Raw genomic sequence first — 15279 nt, forward strand, 5'->3', positions numbered from 1 at the left:
ATGATATACATTATTCATGAAAAGATTTAGGATGGAAACACCTGTTAAATTCCAGTACTCCAGTTACCATCCATTAATAAAAAACAGGAAGAAAGGAAAAGAGAGGGGTAGGGAGTCATTCTGTTTTTCTGCACATAAAAGTAAATCAGGAATAATGCCACCAGACCTCAGTGGAATTACTGTAGTGCAAAAATAGTATGAGAATCAGACTGGTGTTTACCTCATTTTTTGTGCCCAGAGGCTATAAGTATATTTGATACATGTGCATAGCAAAGCTGAAAGCTAATCTTTGGTAAATGATTATTTTTAGTGACATAAAACATTTAGATTTCAGGTTTAAAAAGCAAAAGTATTTCATCCCACCATAGGTACTACATCAACAGAAGCTGTGGAGTTCAATGTCATTTGCAAAAATATACAATTAATGGTTGCTGGCAAAAAAAGACGCAATCAACAGGAAATAAATACTTCTTGTTCCTTTGAGACAACTCACAGTAATTAAAAACTATTCTGAACTGTATTCTGTTGACAACTGGATGTTACTTTTCAGCCAGGGGTGGAATTAATTATGCTGCTTTAAATTGTCTTTATTTGACTTCTGTTTTTTTCCTCATTAATTCAAAAGATAAAATTTAAACAAAACAGCTATTGGCCCTGCATCTGGGCTACTGCCAAGGAACAATTTGCAATGGAAAAGAAATACAATTCTTCAAGTAGAAACATTATATTGTATATTTGGATAAATTTTACATTCACTGTGGAAGGCACCAAAATGTGTGAGGCACTTTAAAACTCATAGGCTGACATGATCCTTGCAAATTCATTTGATTGTTTCTTTCTGTTAATTTGCTAGTTTCATTTTAAGATTTGATTTACAAAGATATGTTCATGGTAACTTGTAAGAAACACTTCTGAAACTGGCCTGACCCCACCCCTGCACCCATGTTTTTTAACTTTACTCATGCACATGACTTCTTTCCATGCTACTTTCCAGTGATTCTCAGACAAAGTACTGTAGATCCTTTCAGCGGTGTGACAAGGTCCCATGCAATGTTAGCACCGTTGGGGGTACCCACGGGCAGATCTCTGATTTTTAAAAGGGGCATGGGGTGCAAATGGTGGACTGCACCATCATATATAAAATAGCAGATATTTTTCTCCAGTTAAAAAGAAATTAGAAGCTTTACAGGGCCTAGGGCTATATTATTCAGATCAAAGCAAAAAACAAACTTCATTGAAATATGTATTAAGTATAAAAAACAAATTAGGAAAAAACAACCCCGCAAAAACTAATCAAAAGATGCTTTGAGTAGTCCTGTAGTCATTAGAATTAAATGGACATCTCTTTTTTTCAGATCCATACAACGAAGTCTAGCCATCTTGACATCCAATGCTTCACTGAAAGTTATTTCCATGCCTGAGTTAGTGGTTTTAGCTACAGTTAAAAAGAGTCTGCAGGACTGTGAAACAGGAGCTATGTTACCAGGAATAGCTAACAGACAGCAGTGACAGAAGAAAGGCTAGCTTGATTAGTGGAACATCAAGACCATTCGAAAGGAGCAAGCTTTGCTAACACCTGCAGAATGAACAGTTTAGAAAGAATGAGGTGAAGTCTAATGAGCCAGGAAGCTGATCCTCTTGCTGTTGCCTGAGTGGAAATGCTGCTGCCACTGACAGGCAGCTGGTTTTAAAGTTTGGGTGGACCAAGAAACATAGTGGGAGGCAGGGGTTGGACTGTACCACTACCCCCCAAGTGTACAAATGTGATTTACAAGAGAAACTAAATGATTTCAAATGAGAATCCATCAGGTTAAAAATATCCAGCCCTGTTGCAGCCTGAGTTCTTTGCATTAGAAACCTTACGGGATTATTTTTCCAGTCAAAACACAAATGAAAAACGAAGAGCTGGCATATCCAGAGGGGTGCCTCATGTCTGAAAAGGTGGAGAACCACTGGCCTGTTTATTTGAGGGCAGCCAGATGTCTGCAGATGTACTGCCAGGGACTGGCAGACCAACCGATCAGGGTGGCTGGGGTTGTGTGTGGGGTGCCTACGGGGACTGAGAGTGTGAGCGGGCAACCAGGCACGAGGGCAGGCGGTAGGTGAGAAAGACGTGTCAGGTCAGGTGCGACATTTGTGGGGCTCCTGGCTTTTTTGCTTACAAAGCTGCATTAGGGATCAAAGGACGAGGGTGGCCAATCGTCTTGCCTCTCAGCACCTAACGTCCTGCTCCTAGACTGGGGCTGAAAACCACCGCCCCATTGGAACGCAGGTGGCAGAGGTGTTGGGTGAGGAACTGGCGGGGCCGGGCCTGGCTGTGCCCGCAGTCCCCCCTGGGCCCTCGCAGCGTCTCTTATCGGTCAAGTTCAGAGGCACGAGGCGCCACCGCCAAAGCCGCCAGGCTCCGCCAGAGGGGCGCGGCTTCAGCGACTCTCGCCCCGCCTGAGGCCACGCCCCTTCCCCTCAGCTGCTGTAATGCGCCTGCGCGGAGCCCGCTCTTCCGGCGTTGGAGTGCGTGTGCCGGTGGCGGTTGAATCAAACATGGCAGCGCCCGGCACTGAAGCGGAAGTTGGTGGTGCGTGAGGGCCCAGGACTCGCAGCCCGCGACCGTCCCAGCTCAGGTAACGGCAGCTCCTCCCTGGAGCCGGGCCCGGCCTTAATGCGGCGGGCGGGGGCTGCCGTGGCCCCGGCCCAGCGCCCCGTGAGCCCCTCGGTCGGAGTCTGGGGCTACCTTGGGTCTGGGTAGCGCGGAGTGGGAGTAGGGCTGGATGGGGCCTCACGAGGCCGCCCGGCTCTGCTCTCTGACTAAGCCGTGCTAGCCCCTGTCCCGTCCCTTTCCACGGGCGGACTCCCCACCTGCGCCTGCCGAGTCCTGGGTCTCCTGCTCAACCCCCCAGCCCAACTAGCTGCCTGCCAGACCGGGTAGGAGATTCTGGCAGGAGGACCCCGGGGTGCTTCCCTTCCCTTGTCCATAAATGTCTCTCGGCCGCTGGCTGCTTGGACTCCCTCAGGAGCTCTGCTCAGCATCCACCCTATGTGTACTTGTTTTGAATTCACTTTCATCCCTGATTTTCTTTGCTTCTGTCCCAAGGATTAAAGTGGCACTATCTAATAGCCACCTGCATTAACACTGGGATCTAACTCTTGTTCTGTGGGGACAAGGTCTGTGCTACCGACATGTGTCCAGTAGGCCTGACAAAGCCATCCCAGTTAAATGTCTGTGCAGCCTGTGTTTGAAAACTCCCAAGGATGAAGATTTCACAGTTTCTCTAGGGGCCTGTTCCAATGCTTGACCCACCCTCCTTGTCAGATAGTTCCTCCTAATTGCCAACCTGAATTTCCCCTGCTGCAGCTTGAGGCCATTACCCCTAGTCCTGGCCCCTACAGTCACAGAGAACAAACAGCCCATCTCCATTCTCTCCGCAAGGGTCCTTCAGGGATGTAAAGACTGTTGTCAAATCCAAGTCTCCTCTTTGTAGGCTAAATAACCCTAGTTCCTTCAGCCTGTCCTCGTAAGTCTTACCCAATTCTTGTTGATTTCAGTGGGAGTTAAGCACCTAAATAGCTTGGAGGGTTTGGATAGTCAGTCTCTGTGTCCTCCATGCAAATGATTTGTTTAAATCGATGATTCTTGACCAGGGTACCCTAGGAATGCCCTGTGGCACCCTGGGGTGCTGTGAGATCCTTTCAAGGGTGCCCTGGATTGCTACGCAATAATAGCACTGGTAGATGTACAAATATGATTCACAAGGTAAACCCAGAGATTTCAAATAGAGTTTTTTAATGCTACAGGTTCCTGACTTTTTCTGTGGTCTTTTTGAGTTTTTTGCAGCAGAAAAAACTGTTCTATTATTTTTTCCATAGTCAAGAAATGAGTGAAAACTAAGAGTTGGCACATTCCGAGGGATGCCTCCAAATTAACAAGGGTGCCTTGAATCTAAAAATGTTTGGGAATCACCAGTCTAAATAAACACTTCAGCAGCTCAGTGGCCCCCAGTATCACAGAGAATCTGGGAAACAGCCATGGAGAAAAAGGCCTGAATCAAGATAAGAAAAAACCCTTAGAAGTAAGTTTGCTGTGCAGCAAAATGGCCAGTGTCATTTGGGCTACATAGGTATAACCTGGGGGCGGGCAAAATACTCCCCCCTCTCCCTGCTGGTGCAGCCCAGACCAGGTCCACAGACCCCTGCCAGCCCGTGCCCCGCTCTGGGCCTCGCTGGTGCTAGCCCTGGGCACACTGGTCCCAAGACATTGGGACATTGGTCCTAAGGTGGTGACCGGGGTTGGGGCACCTGTCAAGGGGCAGAGCTACACATGCAACCCTCGACAGCCTGCCAAAACTGGGTAAGCGGCCCTCCACCAAAAATAATTGCCCGCTCCGGTGTAACTTGATGAATCATTATATTCTTAGCATGGTTCATGTGTACAATTGTAATGTTGCATTTAGTGCGGTACTGTGTTTATTACCAGAAGAACATAAACACGTTAGAGGGAGCTCAGATTTCCGTGACGGAAATCATCAGGACAAGATTTGCATCTGTGAAGATGGCTTAAAAGAGCTTGTGGGGCCTTCCCAATAGAAGACAAAGAAGAAATGCAATTCTGCAGAGTTAAAAAAGGTCCATGATTGGGGCTGAAGCGATACATTGTGCGATATCTGGAGGACTGACTCATCTACCAGTCCTGTGATAATATGGTGAGATGACCATACAGATGTCTGTCACAATAGTGGGGGCACAAAGTGTTAGTTCCCCATATTCTGTGAACCTTTTGGGGGGTTTGTCCCGCAATGAGTGGCAAGGATGTCTGAATACTTGCACATCGTCCTGAAAAAAAACATTGTCTCCTGCAACAAGGGCAACATCTGTTCATAGCCATAGAGGACAGAGATGTATTACTGCAGATACTTGTTGTTGTCAGTGCTCAGAGCTTTTATGCTTTATAGCAATAATTCATGCATGGGAAATGGAAAAAGCTTATACTGGCGACAGGTGCTCTTAAATTAGGATAACTGTGTTAACACTAGGCCATGCATTGATATTGTTATTACAGTTAAAACATTGGAATAGTTAAGACTGTTAAAATTTGAGTGTAGATCAGGCCTAACGATAGAGAAGTGACATGGAACAAAGGACATCAGTAGGAATAATGGGATGACATTTTAAAAAAGGGAAACACCTAAAATGAATATTTATGAGTATTTATTTGGAAAAACTTCCTGGTAGTGAGAGGGGTTTTTCAGATTTTTTCCTCCAAAAAGAAGCAGGAAAAGCTTCTACCACTACCAAAATTACCATGCTGTATAGTCTAAGGAGGGACTATATCTTTCACATCTCTGGGTTCTGTGATAAGTAGGCCTCCAAAAGTGCATGAAGAGTACTTTTCCAGCACTTGCCTGTTGCTTGATAAGAGAATTGGGCTCATTACTTTATTTTCTTGATTTGTTGAACTCCATGTCTTTTCAGCAACATCAGTAAGTTCATATAAGATTGTTTCCCAGTTCTCTCCTTCCTGTGCCCTCATCCAAAATCACTCTTAAAATATCAAGATCACCTCTTCCCCATTCTGTCATCTCAAATGTGTAAAATATCAGTAAGTTGATGCTGATTTTAGGTTAAGTTGAGTAGAAGCATTTCATCGTCTAGTAATCTAGTATTGCCATACTAGTTTCATGTTGGTCCCCTCTATCTAGACTTGCAGCTAATTATTAAAAAATGAAGTTGTTAACAATATAGGCTTCTGGAGATAGAACACAAGTATTATGTTGATCTTTAAACCACGCCAGAACAATTAAACAACAAAATTGTTATGTAAGTTTCTGCTCTTGTTAGCACTGTTTTATAAAATGACTACAATCTATATGTTTGTATTTTTCAGATTGGACATTGTATCTTAAAGAATGCAGCCTGTTTGGAAGAGATTTGGTGTTTCTTCCTCATGTCTAAAAAGGCAGCTAACTGGATTCAGGGGTTTAATTAAATGGCAAAAGACACTGGCTCCAGGATGTATCAGATCTATTTACAGCGAGACAGGGAAGTGGGAAAGCAACTATACACGGGAGACAAGAAAGAGAGTGGAAAAATGGTGGTTTCCAAGAATAAAGGAACAGTTCTGCAAAATTTCAGAAACAGATGTAAGCATTATGAGAAATTTGTCAAGCTTATTTTTTTTCGTTTTTTGAGGTGAAGTATATTTTGAAAATGTGTTGAACACTTTAATATAGGTTGTTTTTTTTTAAATGTTCCCCCTCAAATGTAATCTATTCATCAGAAGTACATAGGGCAATAGGGTATTTGTAACAGCTGTAATAAAATAATCCATGAAGTAAAGACAGAATAGAATTGACAAAGAGCAAATTAATTGCTGACTCTGTGGCTCCGAGGTAGTGTGTTTTAACAGATTTAAAAAATTGCCTTCAGTAAAACTAAAATATTTATTTTCAGTACTGTTACCAAGTATGTGTGTATATGTGTTCATGTATAATATACAAATTAAAACTCAAAATGTTCCTGAGACATGCTGCCCAGGAAGCAATAATAGAGCAAATAAGCCTCTCCCAAAAGAAAGCCAGAATGAAATAAAATGGGTGTCTTAAAGTGATCACCAAGACTGTATGAAAATGATGTTGACAGCACAGTGTTCCTAAGAATTTTTATTGACAATGAGACAGTAATGGAGAAAACGGGCAATAGATTTGCTAATTCGCACAGCTTCTTGATAGACAGTTACACTCTCATTTCATGTATCTAAATAAAGTTTGCTTTCAGATGGTGCATATGCATCTTCCAATACATGTTTACCTTCAGATGGTGCATATGCATCTTTTAATATATGCAGATTTCACTTGGGATTTTTGCCATTCTTAGGATTAATTCTATAAAGCAGTAAAAGTGACTGAGCATGAGGGATAACAATGGACAATAAATTATGTGGCCTGCAATTCCTGTAAGGGCAAAGAAAATGAGATTCCTTCTGACAGGGATGCTTCTCAGTTCCAAAAAGAGGCCAGTTAACTGGTAGAAAATTAGAGAAAAGTAAGTAAAATAATTCCAGTGCCAGTAGAGTCTTCGAGGACTAAAAACTAGGGGCCAGTTCTATGTTATGACTGAGTGCAGAAGTTGCTCCATCCAGAGGGGACATCTGTTGACTTTTGGTGAGAGACTGTTCAGGTACAGGGGTTCTTCCAGGGTTGGCATTAGGGTAGTGCAAAGCCTGCAATTGCATGGGCATTGATCTGATCCAGCCAGGGATCACATTGCATTAACAGCTGTGAAAATGACAAGCAGAGATTGATTTCGTTGCACTAATTAGATTGGTGGCCTAATGAAGAGTAGGGACCCAGTACTGAACCTTTGCATGGAGTCCCCAGATGGGTGAACCTGGAGAAGGATCACCATGTTATCAGCATATACAGATGACAAGGCCCATATCTTTCCAGCACTTACATGCTTGAATTTACATATAAGGCCCATTCATTCCTTTGGGACTACTACTAGCATGTCTGTATGTAAGTGATAGTGAGATAAGACTTCCAAAAGTGAATGTGTTAATTGTATGCAGTAGTAAGAAGGAAGTAAACAATTTTTCTTTCTAGTGCTTAGGATGGTAGAGAGAAACAGTTAAATGAAGTACAGTTTAGGCCAAATAGAAGAAATATTTTCTCAAGTGTTACATCTGCTGTGTTGTGAAAGTCTCCCAAAGGAAATGGTAGAAGCACCATTGTTTGAGACTAATAAAATCTATTACTGAGAAGCTAGTTTCTCTCTAGTACCTTAATAAACATTCTTCTTCTCATTAGTTTTACTGTTTATTTGCAAACAAAAGAAGATAAGCAAATAAAATTATTTCTAGAAGAGAAATTATATGCAAGCTGTGTAGTTTTTAATGTATTCATTTGATATTATTTCATAAAATACTAGCTGGCATGGGTTTGATTTTTGTTGTTCTCTCTAGAAATCAAAACCAAAGTTTTACGTGCTTTCCATGTTCCCCTATCCTTCCGGGAAGCTACACATGGGCCATGTCCGTGTCTATACCATCAGTGACACAATAGCACGGTTCCAGAAAATGAGAGGAATGCAGGTAAGGAAAGATCTGCAGTAGGATCATTCTACTAGTATCTTAATCTTTTTTTGATCCACGTATGTGGTACCAAGTCAGTATTACTTGTGCACTGAGTATGACAGGCTGAGTCAAAACTGGGTTAAAATAGGCATTTCAGGCAGCTTTCATTGTAAGAAATGATGTTTGTACCACTAATGGTTGCAAGTAAATATGCAGATTTGGCCCACATGTAACAACTGCAGTGTTGCTGTTTGAGTTTGCACAGTCTGAAATAGCACTAACAAGAAGCAAAGATTATCCCATGTCAATAAGATATTAATCGAAGAAGGACCTCTGCTGACACCATTTAAATAGAGTACTCTTGAGTGTGACAGGAAAAAAGTGCAATGGGCCCAGCCTAGGAACCCAACTAGATAACATGCAGATGCTAGTATTAATAATGGGCGCTCCCTTGATGCAACCCCTGTGCAGAGAATAGGCAGTCTGTCCTTTCACTATCCGAGCTCCTGAAAGGCAGATTGCCCTTTTTGCTGGGGGGGGGGAGGGGAGGATAGGTTGCATACTGCTGCCTTATTCAGTGGGGGGGGGGGGGGGGAGATGCCATCACTGCCACTGAAGTGTGGGAGGCATTGTCACTGCAACTGGAAATTGAGTGGAAAGTGCAGGTGGTGTCCCCAAGGACTTTCCTAACTATCCCGGCCATAAAGATTAAATCCTGTACTCTAGGAGCATAAAAAAAGGGAGATCATCCCTACATGGCACTTTGATACATGGGGAAGGAGAGAAGAGCAAGGGTAGCTTAGCAGGTAAGAGCCCAAGCTTGAGAGACTATCCTTAGTCTCTGGTTTCATGAGCTGAACCTGAAGAAGATGATCAAAGAAGGAGCATTGTAGCATGACTGAGAAATGCACGAAGAAGGAAATAGACATTGAACCCAAAGGAAATGTGTAGTACCTGGAAAAAGGTGGGAAATAGCCAGGAAAAAGGAGAATGCTTGAAAGGAGTATTTTGGGAGGGGAACAGGAAGAAAGAAACAAGGATAGATGACTTGGTAGAAGAATTAGAAGAGAGTTGTTGGTATATGAGAGTTGGCGAAAAGAAAAAGATAGTCCAATAAAAGTCATGGCTTACAGCAGTGGTTCTCAACATTTGTAGCCTCAAGGCACTCTTATATAACTTTGAAGTTTAGCAGCACCCTGGCTGAGAACCACTGACCTGGGGCTGGTACCAACTGAGAGCAAGGTCATACCCCACTGCCTTCGTCCTGCCCCTGGTCAGTACCTTAGGGGGAAAACGTGGCCCCTGCCTCCACAGTGGTTCCTCTTGTGACTGCAGTAAGCTCGTGACTGGAGCCATGTGTACCTGTGGCCCCTCCCATCAGCCCTGGGGCATGAGCTGGGCTGAAAAGTGTGCCCCCACATCTTCCTACCCACATGCATGGCAGAGTGTGCTGCTAGGAGCACAGGGGCTGCTGTGGGGAGGAGCGGGGTGGGCAGGGAATGGCTGCAGGTGCCACTTTTCATTGGACTGTTGGGGTACCTGGCAGGAAGGGGAGTTATCACATACCTTCCGGTACAGGACCCAGGTGCCATTGCATACTTGGAAGGATCTCATAAATCCTGGCTGAGAGTCGCTGGCTTAAAGTATAGGGTGTTTGGTATAGCATGGGAGAGTGCAAATATATATAATTGGTATAGAAGAATGCAATATTTTGGAGTTCTAGCAAGATGGTCCTTGAGATTGTCCAGTGTGTCAGTGAATTATCCAGGAGCCTACCTTTCCAAATCCTTAAATACCTAAATAATGCAGCAAATGAACATGCCATGCTCTTAGAATGCACTCTTGCCTTTACAGAAGTACATTGTGATTCCTTTGAAATTTCCAGAATAGTGAGTTGATCATTTTCTCCTTCTAGAAGATAAATGTATATACATTTTGATGTCAATATACACTTGCTCTTTGGCTACTTGATCAATATTCAGCTGTTATTAAGAATGTTGATCTAACTGGTTTCTTGATAAGCGTTTTGTTTCTTGCTCTATATTAAGACCTAAGGAAAAGTAATTTTAGTGTGTGATACAGTTCTCATTAACACGATGTGGATTTAATTCCTGTTTAATAAGCCAAAAACATGCTTCCTCTGGTACCAGCTAAAATAGATTAAACGGAAATAAATTGCTAGTATCCATTAGGCTACCAGAGGTGTTAATTGCTGAATACAGAGAAGAAAACACCATGAGTAGAAATCTTTTGGGAACATGAAGAAATAATATCTTAGCTGTGGTACCAAACACGGCATCCTTTACAAAAGCAGGTCTTTATATTTCTAAGATTGCCTTATTTTCATTAACTGAGCTTTTTATCTTTTATGTAAAAAGACTATGAAGTGTGTAAGAGAGTTTGCATTTCCATCCCACTTGAACATCTATTCGTGACTAACAGCGGACAGTCAATTAATTCAATCTCCATGTACTGTAATAAAGAGAGGGACGTCTCAACTGATTTTTTTTGAGCATATCAAACTCAGAACTACCGTATCATGATTCTTATTTACTTGAAAAGAGAGGCTTTTTTAAATTACTAGACTTAGTAATGCCTACACTCATAAGAAACAATGTGTGTATCTTTTTTTTCCACCCTTGATTTTTATCTTTTGGATTAATTTCTCAGTCTCTCGGTTTTTTGACCAGCAATTGTGTGACAGGTGTTCTAATCTTTTTGAAGGTTTGCTCTATGGGATGATTTCAGTAGACAAGAAAGGCTATGACTTACTGTTGCGTTATCATATATATGGAATTAGAAACATATGAGATGTTCTTCTGTGTTCAAGTGGACTTTACTAAAAATACGGGAGAGCCATTTTGTATAGCAAAATGTGTAAGTAGTTATGAATAAACAAGCCAAAGCATATCTTTAACTGCATGGATCAGCAAGATTGCTTTGTCTCTTACACTGAAAAGGCAGCTTGGGGTCTTGCAGGGCTGAAGATTCACTGAATTTCAGAGAGAAAATTAAAGTAGAAATTCATATTTATATTCAAGGCAAATTTACCTTTAAAAATTTTTCTGAGCATAAATTTTAAAGTTAGATCAGTGCCACTTATACTTGGTTAGTTTCCTTGAGAAACAGAGGCAATGGAAAGCAGAGCATCTATCACTCTGTATGAAGATGTAGATCCTGGCTGCCAAATTAAGAGGTCTTACTAACTGATCCTACGAGATAAAAAGAGCGAGTTTCCCTCTTAGGCAAGTGGAAACTGTGGGAATGCCAGTGAGGTTTATAGCAAGAAATCTTAGAAATGGCCATTGAGAAGAAAGCTCAGGCTGAGATTTATGTTTGTTCTTTAATTTACCAGTAAAGCAAGACTCCAAAGAAAGAGGTTCATTTGGACGTGTGTGCTGAGATAAGAGCAGGGTGGAAGTGCTATTTGCTGAGCTACAGGTGATAGCTGTATGATTTAATTAAAGCAGTCTAATTGATTTAACTTGAATTGAACAGGGAATTACTCATTAATTAGATATGGCATTTAAATGAGGATGGGGGGTGCTACACAAAAGGATTACACATATTTAACTAAATGTGTATCTAAATCAGTTTATTTAAATAAAACAGTATACTTTTCTCATGTAGGTGGTAGATTTCTATCTCAGACAAAGTTATGTAGTTTGTGCACTTTTTAAAATAAGTGTATAACATACAGTCTGTCAGTTTAAGCTCTAATGCTCTATATTTTGCATTCAAAGCACTAATATTTATTGTAATTTTACTTCCACATCAACAAGCATCAGAAAAGGACCTGGGGTTATAGTGGACCATAAGCTGAATATGAGCTAACAGTGTGCCTATTGCAAAGAAGGCTAACGGCATACTGGGCTGCATTAGTAGGAGCACTGCCAGCAGATCAAGAGAAGTGATACTTTCTCTCTATTTAGCACTAGTGAGGCCACATCTGGGCCCCCATTACAGAAAGGATGTGGACAAATTGGAGAGAGTCTAGTGGAGGCCAACGAAAATGGTTAGGGGGTTGGGGCATATGATTTGAGAGGCTGAGGAAATTGTGATTATTTAGTCTGGAGAAGAAAAGACTTGGGAGGCATTTAATAACAGCCTTCAACTACCTGAGGGGGGTGTTCCAAAGAGGAACATCTAACTGTTCTCAGTGGTGGCAGATAACAGAGAAAGGAGCAATGGGTGCTGACAGATGTGGGGGAAAACCCCCCCAGCACTTCACTGGAAGAGGCATCACATCAGTTTGACCCAACTCCCCAGCATCTTTATAGCTCAAGCTCTTCAGCTGGGCTTTCTGAGACTTTAATAGCTGATTCAATCAGTTATTAGATAAAAGCACCAAAAATCCCTCTGAAGCACAGGAGCTATACAGATGCTGGGTCCGCTGGGCTGAACTGATGCAATGCCTCTTCTGGGCATGTGCTGCAATTGGTACAGGGGCATGCCAAGCTGAAAGTAAAGCACTGTTTTGTTTGGGGGAGGGGGGGAGTATTTTCCATGCCTGTAAGCCACCATAGGCCTGAAGTCGTAGCAAGGGAAATTTAGGTTAGATATTATGAAAAAAATTCTCACTAGGCAGGTAGTAAAGCACTGGAACAGGTTACCCAGAGAGGTGGTAGAATCTCCATCCTTAATGGTTTTTAAGACTAGGCTGGACAAAGCCTTGGCTGGGATGGTATAGTTGGGGAAGTTCCTAGATCTCCTGAGGTCCCTTCCAATCTTAATTTTCTATGATTCTATTATTTGTATGGGGAATGTGTATCTGATTCTTTCTTTTTCCCTGGTGTTTTGAAACTTCATTTTATTATATGGCATTAGTGGCATAGGACCCTGAGCAGGCAGGCATTAGAGCAGAGGTAGGCAAAATGCAGCCTGGGGGCCAGATGCAGCCCGCCAGGCCATTCTATCCGGCCTGTGGGGCCCCCCAAAATTAAGAAAATTAATATTTATCTGCCCCTGGCTGCCCTCAGTGGCTTGCCAAAATGCAGTAAGTGGCCCTCCGCCTGAAATAATTGCCCGCCCCAATCATGTTCCAGTAATTTCTTGCTTTTTCCACATGAGAATATAATGCTTCATGAATATATAGCCAGTTCTTAACATACTGCTTAACATTGTAATAACAAGGTTTTGCTGTATTTTTGGTAGAGTATTTTTTAATATGTAGGGATAAATTTATCAGAGCTGCATCGGTATGGGGTCAAATCTTCAGCACGTGCATATTAGCATGTTCCCATTGAAATCTCTGTACCATGTGAGGAGCTCACCCATGATGCAGTGAGAACAGTTCCACAATCCACAGAAGTTTCAAGGGAGAGTGTGTAAAAACTAGAGTTATTTTGTACATTTGGCTTAGGTTGCTTCTGATGTAACATATTTGCCATAGAGCAAATGGTTTACATTAGAAAATAAAATTTGAAGGCAAAATTGTAAAATAAAAGTTTAACCGATACAGACTGCTTAGTACAAACACCACGAGCACTGATTTAAAAATGTATATACAACCTACATCATAATTATACACAGTAATTTATATGCACCTTTCTTGAAATTTCCCAGCTTCAAGTACAGTAGTTAAATAAAACTTTAGATATGTATATACTTACAAATATTATGAAAACTATTTAAGGCTATGTTAAAGTTGATTTATATATTTTTTCACTTGCTGAATAAACCAACCCTAAACTAGAAGAGATATTATTAAGTTACTACAGCTAACTACCCCTGTGTGTTTTATTGTCTGTTACCCCTGAAATGTCATGTATACTTCTGTAGCTTCAAGGGGGGAAAACTCTGTGAAAACCTGTTATATATTTTCTTTTGTCGTACCATTTTAAAAATTGAACTTTGGGTTCTTTACAAATTTTAGAAATATTCCTAATGCTTTTTCTATTATAGAAAAAAAATCAATTATACCATGATGACATTAATAAATTTCTTTATAGGGGGACTATTTGTGTCCTTCCAGAGTCTGAGAATAAGTCCCATAGCAATCAGTAAACACAGAGAGATCCAGCTCAGTTGTGCCCATGGTGGCATTTTAATAGTTATAGATTGTTTGTTTTTTAGAGGAAAGTTGGCAAAGATAGGGTGATGATAATATGAAAATAGTCATGGTTGTTTATATATTTTAATTTGTTTAATTGTTTAGGTTGGAAGTGACATAATCCATTCTCCTGCATTGTACATGTATTTTTAAATTTATACTTTAGTAGTTTCTAATAGATGGATTTCTAGACTTAGAGGGCTAGATCCACAATACAGTCACAATTGTGTAAACAGGGAGAAGACAACTGATGTACAGCCCCATATCAGAGTAACTTACCATATTTTCTCATGTACAACATGTTCAAGAATATAATACACACATTGCTCCTAGGAAAGCAGAATAAAGAAAGAAAAGATTTTTCCAGAATTATAGCTGCATAGAGTAGGAACAGAGTCTAATCTTCAGCTGATTCACCCTCTTCCTGCTTAACTAAATCTGAAGCCCTAGCTGCTGCTGAAGATTGGCCTTCAGAAGTGAATCTATAATTCTGAAAAGAGCTAAAGAGTCTCCAGGCCTGTAAAATAGGAGAGAAACCAGGAGCGCTCCCAGACAACAAAATTGTCCTAAGAAAGGTTAACTTGATTATTGGAACATCAAGACTATTAAAATAGCAAAAAGGAGGGACAATTGTTCTTCACTCCACAGCTGTTAACAATGAGCTGTTAACTCATTCTCTTTGGCACTTGAATAGTAATGTCACAGCTGCTGCACTGTACAGTAGGAATCAAAGCACTGTGCTTCTATCCAAAATTAGCTTTCCCACTACATACATGCATACAATTTTTGGGGTGGCTGATTTTGGGGAGAAAGGTGTGTGTTATATGTGAGAAAATGTGGTATTCAACTCTTGTGTGGAATTACTCTGTGGAGGGTGTGTGGAAACGGATAAAATAATACTGGGGTTGGTATTATCTGTCTTCATCTATTGAGGGTTGCTTCTTTGTGGAAGCAACTGGGCTGTTGTTTGTTTCCTCATTGACTACAAGTGAGGTGGACAGCCCTACAGCATGTAATGCTATAGCAAGTGGCACCTCTGGGCCACTTGTAGTCTCTGGGGGGTCACCCCCCATTTGATTTTTGCAGCTTCAGCCAGTACCCCATTCTTCCTCCAGTTTCCACTCCCTGCCCCCTCCCTTGGAGTGGGGGCAGAGCAGTGCAG

General features: G+C 41.6%; 1 protein-coding gene across 2 annotated transcripts in view; it reads left to right on the top strand.

Annotated features, from left to right (window-relative positions):
- The first annotated feature begins 2467 nt into the window (after nt 1–2467).
- LARS2 (leucyl-tRNA synthetase 2, mitochondrial) overlaps nt 2468–15279 on the top strand; it is a 121556-nt gene continuing 108744 nt past the window's right edge. The window contains exons 1-4 of one of the 2 annotated variants that reach the window (XM_090050440.1): nt 2502–2621; nt 3865–4067; nt 5879–6134; nt 7955–8083. In XM_090050440.1, the coding sequence (XP_089906566.1) occupies nt 5901–6134; nt 7955–8083 (363 nt within the window). In that variant the 5' untranslated portion in view covers nt 2502–2621; nt 3865–4067; nt 5879–5900. Of the gene's footprint in view, nt 2622–3864; nt 4068–5878; nt 6135–7954; nt 8084–15279 lie in introns of both variants that reach the window. The other variant, XM_090050439.1, reaches the window with a different exon arrangement.

This window comes from Crocodylus siamensis, chromosome 5 (genome assembly GCF_052110815.1).
Source record: "Crocodylus siamensis isolate JL-2025a chromosome 5, ASM5211081v1, whole genome shotgun sequence".
Taxonomy (NCBI): domain Eukaryota; kingdom Metazoa; phylum Chordata; order Crocodylia; family Crocodylidae; genus Crocodylus; species Crocodylus siamensis.